General features: G+C 43.8%; 1 protein-coding gene across 10 annotated transcripts in view; it reads right to left on the bottom strand.

Moving 5' to 3' along the window:
- Window positions 1-11,665, bottom strand: part of EPHA7 (EPH receptor A7) — a 194,448-nt gene extending 182,783 nt beyond the window's left edge. For 5 of the 10 annotated variants that reach the window (XM_064649940.1, XM_064649946.1, XM_064649948.1 and 2 more), the window contains exons 1-3: window positions 11,317-11,655; window positions 7,246-7,310; window positions 2,358-3,027 (exon numbers count right to left, since the gene is read on the bottom strand). In XM_064649940.1, coding sequence (XP_064506010.1) covers window positions 2,358-3,027; window positions 7,246-7,310; window positions 11,317-11,413 — 832 coding nt within the window. In that variant the 5' untranslated portion in view covers window positions 11,414-11,655. Of the gene's footprint in view, window positions 1-2,357; window positions 3,028-7,245; window positions 7,311-10,947; window positions 11,024-11,316 lie in introns of those variants that run through there. The other 5 variants (XM_064649943.1, XM_064649945.1, XM_064649950.1 and 2 more) reach the window with 4 other exon arrangements.
- Window positions 11,666-12,200: the final 535 nt, after the last annotated feature.

Here is a 12,200-nt window from a genome sequence, read left to right as displayed (position 1 = left end):
TCAGCAGAGCTTTAGCAAGTGTGAGACAAGAATCAGACTTCTGCCCATCTTGACAGAGCACAATGCTTTCTGCCCTGAGTAGTCCCAAAGAAGTCATGCAGCATGCCAGGTACAAAGTATTTGCAGAAGTGAGCCTTCAGATAGGGCTGCAAAAGCTCTGGGTTAAGGAAGCACTCACCAACTTGCTTCTGCTTGATCTGTTACACAGCTTGACAGTAACAGATAGCCAGTTGCATGAGTGTCAATGTTCAGATAAGTTTCTCTCAATATCTGTCACAAAAACCAGACACTGTATCAGTGTGCCAGCTGTATTATCGGTCACTACATAGTTAATCATACTTAATAACATCCTCGAGCACAGACATGGCACACAGACAGCAATTACTGTGAACCACAGTCATCCAGATCATTCTGACTCGGAGCTGCCAACTCGGCGCACTCTCGACAAGTGCCTGCCTACCACCTTTTCCCTCTCAAACACATTAGCTTGCCTCAATATGGGGCCAGAGTTTGTTTTGAAACTCTTAACAGGATCACTGAAAGAAAAGAGGAAAAATACCACAAATGATTCTCTGGACTATTTCCAGAGTAGCGTGTTCTCCTAGCGATTGTTTTGGAAGCAAGCCAAAAATGGGAAGTGTTCTTGCAAATGAGCACGCTACTATGCTCAAGTACAAGTTATCATTTAATTCTTTTGTCAACATCAGCATGGATAGAAATTAAGAAGCCTGTTTAATAAACAGGTTACTTGAATTCCAGTTACCAAACATCAATTTCTTCTCTATCCCTCCCCGCCACACTCACTCAGCTCCTGCCCCCCACCTACTTCCCAACATACAGCGGTTTCTTTTTTGGATACTTTCTCTCCTTTATTGAAAGTGAAATAACGTTAGGATATTAATTACATCAACCATAACTAGGTCTGTAATCAAGAGCAAGTTAACTAAGAAAAGGAAAGAAATCAGTCACTCAAGAAAATATTCAAAAACCTTAAAACAAACTTCTATGGGACACAGCAGTTAATATTTTTAACAGAGCTTTAATACAGTCTACTGGAAGATTTTGTCCAGGCAGTTTTTTACATTACAATTACTCCTAATGAGATCACCTTCTGCAGTGTATAAGACCTCATCTCTTCCCAACAGAACAATGAAAGATTTGTGTGGGGCTACGAAAGCCTCAGATCAACTTCGCTCACTTCACCTTGTACCGAATTTCCTCATAAAAACACAGCACAACTGTTTTTTTTTCCTGAGGACAAATTATTAATAAGGAGACTCATTTCTTTTGTTTTAGATTTGAAGTCCTCATACAGGCACATCAGACCCACTGACTGATGTCAGCTTTGCTTTTGAAATTATGTACATTTCTTCATAGATTTGTGAGAGTTTTTTTCCAATTTTTGACTTACACCATTTCTCAACAAAAAATGTCTGCCTATCTTGCAATATGGTGATATATAACTCCTTGTGTTATCTTATAATAAAAATGGTAGACCTTGTATTAAATATACATGAAAATACCTGTCTTCAAACAAACTGCCTATTCTTTTACCCTAAGCAAAGACAATGAAACATCCTCTCTCATGCTAAGCAGAAGTGTCTTATGCCTGTAGCCCCAGAGACAGCAATGCTAAAGATAAGTATCATTCTAAGAACACGGCTGACTGAATTAGTCTGAATTAGAAAGTACAACTCAGTAGTCTCTGATTTGCTAATACTTTAAAATAATCACCATGATCCTACAGCAAGCCAAATGTTTAGTTTTATGCAAAAATATATTGTAGAAAGGAAACCACACTTTATTCTGAAAATCTGAAATTCTGTTTGAAAGATCTATCTTGTCTTTGAATTTTTACACACTTCACGCAAATCTCTAAGTCAGTTTTTACTGTGTGTATATTCTTCCAATTACTAACCACACCTCATTCTAATTTTACTACTTCCATTTTAGTTTCCTTATAAATCTGTCATAGATCATGTGAAAGAACAAAGTGTTTACCTACTCATACCTGACATTATTGATACAATGTTCTGTGATAGGTATGACTTGCTCAGCTTTACCAAGTAGTACAAGAAACAACACCTTAACCAGTTTAAAATGTTAGTCCTGAACCTATAGTCATACTTCACACAACTTCAATTTTTTTTGCTTAAATTTAAAAATGCAGTATGCAACCACTGATTTCCATAATCAGATTGGCTGACTGCTTTAAATTAAACAGTGTGAACTTTACAGATTGACGATCCAAAAACTTTAAAAGCACGCTGATCATGTATTTCTCTTGAAAAAAGAAAAATAAAAATAAGCTGGTAGAACATGACCTATAATTCATAGCAAGTTGTGTGTTTACTTACGTTCACACGTGTCTCCTTTCTGCTGGTATCCTGCTTTGCAGATACATTTTCCAATAGGCACTAACCATTCTCCCTCCGCGCTACAGTGCATCTTCGGCGAGTTCTCCGCCTCCTCCTCCGCACTGCTGACACAAGTTCCTCGCACTTCTACTAAAGAGGAAAACTCTGAGCCAGTCACTGTGTCAGGAAAAATAGCTAAGTTCTCAATGATGGACCAGCACTTCTTGTAGTAGACTTTGACAGAGACCAGAGCAATGCAGGCCCCTACATCCTGAAACGCAAGATAGAATCCTTTTTTGGACAAAGGTCCAATTTCTCTCACCTCTGTGTTAAGTTTCATTTTTCTCTCCCCAAGATCACCCTGGGTAAAACTTTCATCTGCTGCAATAGTGTCTATTTTTACATATTGGTTTTCTCGGATATTCCTGCCAGTGTCGTAGTCTGTTTCATAATAATACAAGTTAAAAGTTTCTTTACAAGTCCCCAGAACTCCAGGAAGACTGTTACAATCCCTCAGAGTGAATTTCAGTTCTACAAAAATCCTTTGTGCATTGCTTTTTGCAATCCAGTTAGTCCGAAGCCAGTTGTTTTGGTTTGATTCCATCACCTGGCATACCTGGTATGTTCGTATAGGAGTGTAGTTTTCATCCAGTCCACTGATTTCTTCCCACTAAAATGATAACAAACAGTTAGTAACACAACAGGAAGTATGTCACCAGATGTAACTACTGTGCATTTTAAAAAGCTTCATATAACTCATGTCTTCCTCCTTTTTAACGAGTATTTTTAAAAATACTCATAAGCACCTAAATGAAGAAATGCAGCAGTAGGCTCTCTCTGCCTCCATGTCTCTTCCACATATAAATAACTTCTAAAAATCACTGTCATAACATGGACAGAGTTGCAAAGGGGGACCCTTAGAAAAGGCTGTTTAGCACACTGGGCTCACACACATTTTGTTAAGGTCACAATTGTTTTGGGTAAGCAAAGACTGAAAGGAGAGAGGCAGCTTCTCTTTCAAAGAAATCTAAAATCAGTGAAGTCTTAGAAACTGAAATTGCCTAATGTTACAGTACATCAAACTTGTCAAACTTTCAGTGCAGTTGTATAGAAAGCATGGGATCGGGTCCTGAAACTCATGAGTCAGATGATTCTCAGTCCTATGTGAATAAAGTGGCATAGAGAGAAGGCAAGAGAAAATTACAGAATTAAAAATCTGAAAGCAAGAAAATATTCTGGTTGTCCCCTTTTTGTTCAGGCCACATTCTGGTTTATTTACAAACCAAAGAGGTAAGCGGCAGCTCCTTCTCATCTCACATTTTGTCCAGTGGCTGCACCCATGTTAAGAGGAGTAAACTTCATTTAGTTGTAAGTTCAAATGAACCATGAGATTACATGCAGAATAAAAAACAACCCATATGACTGAAAATTCACTGGTTCAAAGCCTGGGTCTTGTTGATGTTCCCTCTCTGGGTTACCAACTATGTAACCTGCTGGTAAGCCTGTAACAGCCCTGGAGTCTTTAACAGCCTTTGGTAGCGTGGGAATTTGCATCTCCAGCAATGACAAACCTTCCTCTGAAATCAATCAGGCAGATCTGCCCAGGTGTAACCAAAACAATATCAGTCTCACCTTTTTTCACATTTCTTGTAGCATTTAATTGACTGCAGAAAACACAGCTGCAGTACATTAGAGGATGGGGGGCAAGCTTTCCTCAACCCATGATACAGGCAACCATGATTTCTTTGTATGGCACTTGGCCCTCTGGCCCCGTGTCAATAATGCACTTAAGCTCATGCTTAAGATCAGTAAAAGTACTTATGAGCTTAATGGTAAGCAAGTGCTTAAGTGCTTTGTGGGACCAGTACACTCAGCACCTCTGCAGGATGGAACATCCACTGACATTCCTTACACTGGCAACAAAACAAGTGTGGAAAGCACTGGTTTACCAGACCAGGAGCCACACAGTATACAGTACTTTGCAAGCCTATTTGACAGCAAATGAGATCCTTTTAATGTTGTTGTCTGTTCCAAGAAAAAGCAGATGTGGCTGATTTGATGCTGGAAGTTATCACCACAAAATATATCACAGCTGCAGATGCTGAAATGCACAGAAATTGTAAATATCAAAGCACATTTCAAGGACCTACAGTTAATATAGATTTGGTATATATGGTATTATATATGCATATGGTATTAAATGACTGAAATACATTATTAAATGCTCATGAAGTTAACTGAAGGGACTGCACATGGAACTGTATTAACCTCAGAACAAAAGAAAGTCTATCTTCATAAGAGATTTATTAGATCTGAATGAGTAATATTTTTTCCACCTCTGTAAGGACTAGTACAAACAAGAAAAAATAAAAAAGGGGTCCTGGACTGAGAGGGTTTTGGCTATGTCACAATAATAAAAAGCATCCCCCCCCTCAAAAAAAAACCCCAAAAACAAACCACCAAACAAAAGCCACAACAAAATAAAATCCCACTAAGATGACATAAAGGGCATAAAGCGTAAAACTTTACTGATTTTCATATTTTCCATTTCATATCAAGTAGTACTATTTGCTTTGGGTTTCTTTAAGTTGGTTGGTTTAGGGGGTTTATTTTATTTTTTATTTTGTGTAAGCATTCTTCCCTCCCAAGAGAGATTCTGCAATGAGATATTCAGTTAGACAATGTATTCTATCTTTGAAGTGAAAGTAACTTTAATGCACCACACAACAGAATCTGTCTCCTCAGATTTTGATGTGGAGTCCTTGACCAAAACAAGCCCCCAGTCCCCTCCAAAAAACAACCAATAAACTGAAACAAACAAACAAACAAAACCAAATAACAAACAAAATACGTTTTACAAAGTCAACCTATTTTTGGTAACACAAGTGAGTTTTCTCAGAGTCAAGATCCCACTACATGAGACTAGCTAGTATCAGACAGATTCTTATGCTACAGCCAAGGAAAACAGCACAAAAAACTAAATTCATACAAAAAGTCCTAGTTTTTGTTATCTCTAACATTAATACAATAAATTAATTTTTTTCTCTGCAGGAAAAAAAAACCAAAACATTAGTACTTCAGGATGTTGTCACCTATGGCATCTGAGCTCACACTTCATTAAAGTCTTCTTATAGCAGTTAATTCTATTGCAGCTTTTACAGCAAGAAAACTCAACTTTTCTTTGTCCAGCTGCAAATTATGGTGATACACATGCAATTCCATTTGAATGTGTCCTGTTCTACTGGTTTCAATTTATGGTATTTTAACTTCTCAGTTATCTTAACAATGTTAAATGTAGCATTTGCAATTGAATAAGGAATTTAACGAGTGTCTGCCTGACATATTCCGTACTGTGATGATGCAGAAGTTTCTCAAGAAGATTTTCTGTGTTTATTCCCATGAAGTCTTTACTGCATACTAGAAAATTCAATAATTAAAATTTACATTATTTACATTATACTTTTACAGTAATTTACAGGTACCTTTTTCTGAACATTTTCACGCATACAAATCCAGCCACTAGTTTTGATTCACTTTTAATTCCTGACTGAAATTGGCTTTTACCTCTGAAAGTTGGTTTTTACTATCTGTTGAATTTGACTCTACATTCATCTTTCAATATGCTGACACGTGTAACATGTGTTGACATGTCTTTCATTATCTACACTTTAGCCTAATATAACTGCCACCAAGCTAATCTTTCAAACACCCCTGGTAAAGGCTTCAATCAGTGCAAAACGCTAATGCCGAGGTTATTAGCCATCATATGCATTGAGCTCACATTACATACTCTCTGAAGTCCTTAGATTAGTTTCCAGTTTATGCTTGTATTGATATTACAATCTTGCTTTTAAAGAAAGATACTTTCACACTTTCATTCTTCTTATTTAAAGGATTTGTTACACTTTTATATCCTCACTCACACTTCACGCTCTTCTGGTTCCAGCTTTAACGCACTGAAGATTAAGGGACTGATCCCCAAAATTCTTGCTTGTGCAAGGAGTCACAATAGATTCAGCAAGACTGCTTCCATGAGTAAGAACTGTTCATATAATTTATGATTTTTCAGACTGAGCTAATGTAGGACTGAGCTAAGGTAGGACAATACACCCATTATATCTTTCTGAACATGTTCTTCCTCAAGGCTGGAGGAAGAAGGGGTTTTATAACATTATAATTTTTAATTCAGACTGAAAGCAGCATTTGTCAACCTTACATATATAAAAATAAGAAAATAACACTGACATTCCTAAACATCTAATTTTTTAAAATGGCGTGTTTTACAATGGTACATTTCATATAATGATTAATTTCTAGACAAGCTGGAGGTGGCCTTAACCACATAATTTGTACCTAGTTCCAGATATCAAGCTCCTCAAGACTTGGGGATGTTTCAAGTTTGGAATGTCATTTTAAACACATCTGTAATATAAACGTTTTTATTCTAGAGCTCTTCAACCTGTGATATACCATTACAAAGAAAATATAGTAAACAAACTTACGATCACCCATTGTACAGAAAGTGAAAAACATATTTTTAGAAAGTTTCCCCACAGAAGCAAATCTGATGTTTCTAAAGGAAGAAGGAAAAAATTGATTTAAAATATTGTATCATAAATAATGTAATCATTTGTACAGCACAAAGGAGTACACTACAAAACATAAGGGTACCAAGAACATTTCGGTGAGTTTCTTAAGAGCCTCTTGCTTTTAATTAACTTGTGCATTTGTACACTGTAACCAAGGTTTCATTCTAAAAATGAAGAAGCCATAAACACTTGGTATGGTTACTGAGAGAAGTATGAGGGAGGGTAGTTTAAAGCAGGTCTTTCAACTGATACAGTAATTACTTGTCTCTAGGAACTTAGTTTTTGCCTGGAGTACTTACCCCATTGGGAGGAGAGGAAATCCATTCCAACTCTGTCTGTTGTGCTTTAGAGTCCAGCAATATTACTAAAAAAAGGGGGGAAAAAAAAGGAAATTCCACAGTTTATTGAATATAATAAGTGGGAATATAAAACTAAAGAACAGAATCTGAATTTTAAAAAGCGATAGAATGAATACAAATTTTGTACAAATTAATATTTTTTTCTTCATATTATTAAAAAATTATCTGCAACCACAACTATACCTTTACTTGTAAATAGATGATTAAAAGATTATGTAGCAACCACATATAAGCAGATATACATTAATCTTTACAATTTCATTGTTTATAACAAAGTGGGGATTTTTTAGCACTCTAAAATGTTACTGATCAGTCATTAAGATGCATGCTCTCTCCATCTCCTTTGTCATTAGAAGGACATTTCCCATATGCTGGTTATTTCAACCATCTTAAAACAGTTACACACCAATATTTCCACATTTCCAAACTGATTTAGACAGGACTGGTCTGCCCCTTATTGAGAGTCACACTGAAAAAGCAATGATCTTTTTTGAGTGTCAAAGTAAAAAAATACTTAGATGATAGAGTGGTCATTCTGTAAACAAACGAGAACCAGGAATACAGAAAATAAAAGACTCTGCAGTTACCTCACACCTCACATTCACAAATCAGATTAATTCACTTTATGGCAATGGCTTACTAAAATCTTCATGCCATTATACCCCCATGACATTTCTATACAGAAAGACATCAGTTCTAGTCACATCACAATTATTTCCAGCTAAATGTAACCTCACTTCCGAAAGTGGTTAATCACAGCCTAATAAACTCACTCTTTAGTAGCATTTCTAATTTGAACCTATTCCATATATCTTTAGCTATAAAGCTATTTATAACTTCATACACATTTAAGGACTGATATATAAATGCTTGATTTAAGGCTGTAACTTGAAGCAACTTTTGTCAGGTCTTTTGAAACAGCTATAATTCTGGCTTTGGTCCTTTCTCCTAGCATAATTTAACACAACATGTCAGTGAATTACTAAAAAGATGACATGACTAAAAAGAGGTATTTAAAGGTTCATACAGTAATATATGGAACGCTAGCTGAATACAAAACGGTAGCTTCCAGGTCTGTATTTCAGTAAAGAAGTGGAACTACTCATCAAAGAAGTTTCATAGTCTCCCTCTAGAAAGATTACCTGCTTATTTCATTAAGCTCGGATTCAAGGGGCTTTATTTTGTAACACTTTCTATAGTAAAGCAGATGCTGTATGTGGTGGTTTGTTAAACAAGAACATTTATAATCGTCCTGAAAAAAATGGTACCATGAAAAATTTAACCATTTCAGCACCAGCACAACACCCCCCATGGTTGCAATTCATTATACTTTTTATTTGGCAGTAATTCTCCATCACGTAGCAACGGGTGGGCACATCTCAGAAAGAAAAGACAAGAAGCAAATTAAAAAAACAAACAAACAAACAAAACAAACAAACAAACAAAAACACACACAAAAAAAACCCAAAAACACAAAACCACAGACCCCTGCTCTGCAAACACCCCTTGCAAGGGAATCGTGGCGTTCCTTCTGGCACTCGAAGTTACCAGGGAAGAGCTCTCTGTAGGCCAGCGGCTGCTGCCCCGCTCCCTGCCTTGGGAGCCCTGTGGCAGTCATGCCTCGTTCTGCAGCGCGTGGAAGCGGTGAGGGGGGACGGGGTCCGCAGCCTCCCGTGAACGAAGCACACGGGAACCTCCGGCGCGGTGCCCCCGCGGGGGAGCTGCGGGCTGAGAGCGACCGGAGTCGGCGGGCGAAGTGCGGGGTCGCGGCTGAGGGAACGGGTTTCGCGGGGTCCCGCGCGGCGGGGGGCAGCACCCTCTCGTCCCCGCGGGAGCCGCAGCCGCGCTCCAGGCACTGTGCGGGGCTGCGCTCAGGCGGCCGCGCCCCCGGGCCGAGGAGCGGGGTTGAGCGGCAGCGGAGCGCCGGTACCGCGGCCGCCCCCGCCACACCCCCTGCAGCCCGGCAGCCACTGCCTCGGGGAGGAAGCGCCCGGGACGGTGGCCCCGGCACGGAGCCCCGAGCACTCGGATACACCCCCCGCTCTTCCCCGGGGGAGCGGGCCGCAGTGCCCCCTCTGCCTGCGCTCGCCCCGAGGGTCCCGGCCGCGGGCAGAGAACTCCGCAGGTAACGCGGTCACTCCTTCGCTTAGAGAGCCAGGCGGACCCTGCCCCGCTCCTCTCCAGCATCTCACCGCGGCTTGTATTTAGCTACAGAAAGGAAACTCGCAAAACTTTTCGGTGCTTCACCCCCTTATCCCTCTTCCGTACCCAGCGGGGAGCGGTGGGTAACCACGCGGGGCTGCTGCCGCCACCGGCCCTTCGGCGGGGCCGGTGGTGAATCTGCAAAGTTACTTTTTTTTTCTTTAAAAAAAAAAAGCTCGCTCTTTCTTCCGTGGGAGTTTTCTGTGCTTGCAGCAGGTAGTCGCTATCAATCCCTGTCTGCCGCTCGCCCCCTCCTGACCCTCCTTTGGCTAGGTGATTTTCTCTGAACGTACTGTCATTATACACCCACACTCTTAGGCATAAATGCATACATATCCATCCATACACGTATTATTAAAAACGGGGCAGACTATCGCCGGGAAGCACCGGCGCAGCCCCGATCACGGAGCAATCCGCAGGGCAGAGCGGGACAGCAGCCCACAACCTCTCCGCCTTCCTCCCTGTCCGTCTGCCCGGCCCCTCTCCCGCTCCCTACCCCACAGCCACGCGTTAGTACTCCCCGTGTGAGGGTCTCTGTGCTTTACAGCCCCTTTAAATAAACTTTCGAAATGCTGCTAGAGTAAGGCTCTCCCTTCATTCTCTCTCTAACCTCGCCATCGACTTCTTCTCTTAAGGGCAGAGGACATTTTAATTGAGGCATTTTTTTAAGCTCCAGTTACAAGCTCAAAATGATATTTTACTGCATGCCAGCGGCTTGATGAAAAATATTGACGCATCCAGCTGAAGGGGGGGGAAAACCACAAACGCATGCATATGCAGAGGCACTGAAAAAGCTCTGACTCTCCCTTCCCTGTCATGTCGTGCCGTGTGTGTGTCCCCCCTCCTCGCTCCCCCGAAGATGGAGACGGACCTTCGGCTGTCAAACGGGAGCAGGGCGCTCCTTTAAATCATTTCGGATTTTCTCAGCGTGAGAACACAGAATCCCAGGTGTGAATTGATTTTCAACACCTCCATCAGTCTGAAAAACTGCCTGGTTTGCCGCTGTGCGAGGGGGAACCAAATGTCCGGGGTTCGCCTAACACAGATACCAATGTTGGACCGATGGAAACCGGGAAGCCCCGTTGTGATCCTCAGGCGATGTAAAACGTCCATCCCTAAACCTCTCTCTCTCCAGCAACGCCGGGGGAGAGCACACAGGTTACACGGCACGCGATGCCAGGCCGTAGGTGTCCTCTAAATACATGCCCAGCCTGTATGGCCGGGAAGTACGAAACTGCCCTCGATGCTCCTTACCGTGGTCTGTGCCTGGCCCCAGGGGCCGGAGCGCTGCGGGCCCCCGGGGGGTAGCGGCGGGGAGCTGCCCCGCAGCCTGAAGCCCCGTGCCGTGCCTTGCCTTCCATGAAACGTCCTAAGCCCTAGAATTCGGCCCTCGGCCCCTGCCTGAGGAACACCGAGGTAACCCGCCCTCCCTCCACCTACCTCCTCGGAAGAATGAGGGCTGGCAGCGGACAGCGAGGCACCCCTGCACGGATCCCCGGCCCGAGGGGGCTCTCCCCAACCCCATGCCGTTTCATCACGTGCGAATGCCTCCCAAGCCTCATTCCTGGGGGCAAAGGCAGTTGTCCCGGTCTCTCACACATACACACGCACACTCCCCCCAGCAGAATGCCTAGGTTTTTCCTCCCTCCTATCTCAATTAAAAAAAAAGTCTTTCTTTTTTTTTTTTTCTTTAATAAGGGCTGACAAGCAGCTGACAGGGGCAGGCAGGTCCCGCGCTGAGCCACCACACAGACTTCGTGGGCAAAAGCAATAAATAAACCCAAACTTTTGTTTTCCGCATCACCTTACCTTCTTTTGCAGCCTGTGCCTCCCCCGTGTGTGCAAAGTGGAACAGCCAGACGGAGCACAAAATAATCCAAGAAGGGAGCCTACTTTGGAAAGCCATGGTGCAAGAGCGGGGTGATTTTATATTTCTAGCTCTATATTTCTAGAAACTGCCACTGCCGCCGCTTCGTGGGTGCTAGAGGACGGTGGAGAATTTGCTGTGCTAGTCTGTAGCTCGGCGCTCCCTCCCTCCAGGCTGCCTTTCTCTTTTGTCGCCGCCTCCTCCTCCTTCTCCGCCGCCTCCGCGCCACTGCCCGGCTCCCGCACCGGGCCGGCCGCCCGCCAGCCCCGACTGCAGCCCGGCCGCCCGCGCCGCGCGCCGATAATATCAATGAGGGCGAGGGGGCGGGACCGCAGCGGCCGCGCGGCCCGTCCCTCACCGTGAGTGACAGCCCCCGCCGGCCAAACAGCAGCGGCTCTCGGCGCCCGCCGGGCCGAGGCGGCGCCTGAGTGGTCGTTGCCGGGGGGGCGGGGCCGGCGGGGCCGGCCAATGAGCGCGCGGCGGTGTCGGGTGTCCGCCGGTGCTGGAGCCGCGGGCAGCGCGCGGTGCCCAGAGCCGGGACAGAGGGGCCGCACCGGGAGCGGGCGCCGAACGCGGGTGGTTCGGGGGGCTGCCCCGCGGACTGCCCCACAAGCCTGGAGGCCGCCGGCCGGACTGTCCTCCTAGCGAGTGGGACGGACGCCCAGACAGATGGACGGACGCCCGCGTCCCAGGGTTCCGTGTGTTCTCCCCGAGCCGCAGCCGCCGGGGTAGCGAGGGAGAGAGATCCCGACCGCAGCCCCAGCCCGACCCCGACCCCGGTCCGCCGCCGCCGGCGGGTCCCGGCGCTGACCTCGCGCGGTGCCCG

Source organism: Pseudopipra pipra, chromosome 3 (genome assembly GCF_036250125.1).
Source record: "Pseudopipra pipra isolate bDixPip1 chromosome 3, bDixPip1.hap1, whole genome shotgun sequence".
Taxonomy (NCBI): domain Eukaryota; kingdom Metazoa; phylum Chordata; class Aves; order Passeriformes; family Pipridae; genus Pseudopipra; species Pseudopipra pipra.
Note: the sequence above shows the minus strand (reverse complement) of the source record. Positions and strands in the feature narration are given on the sequence as shown.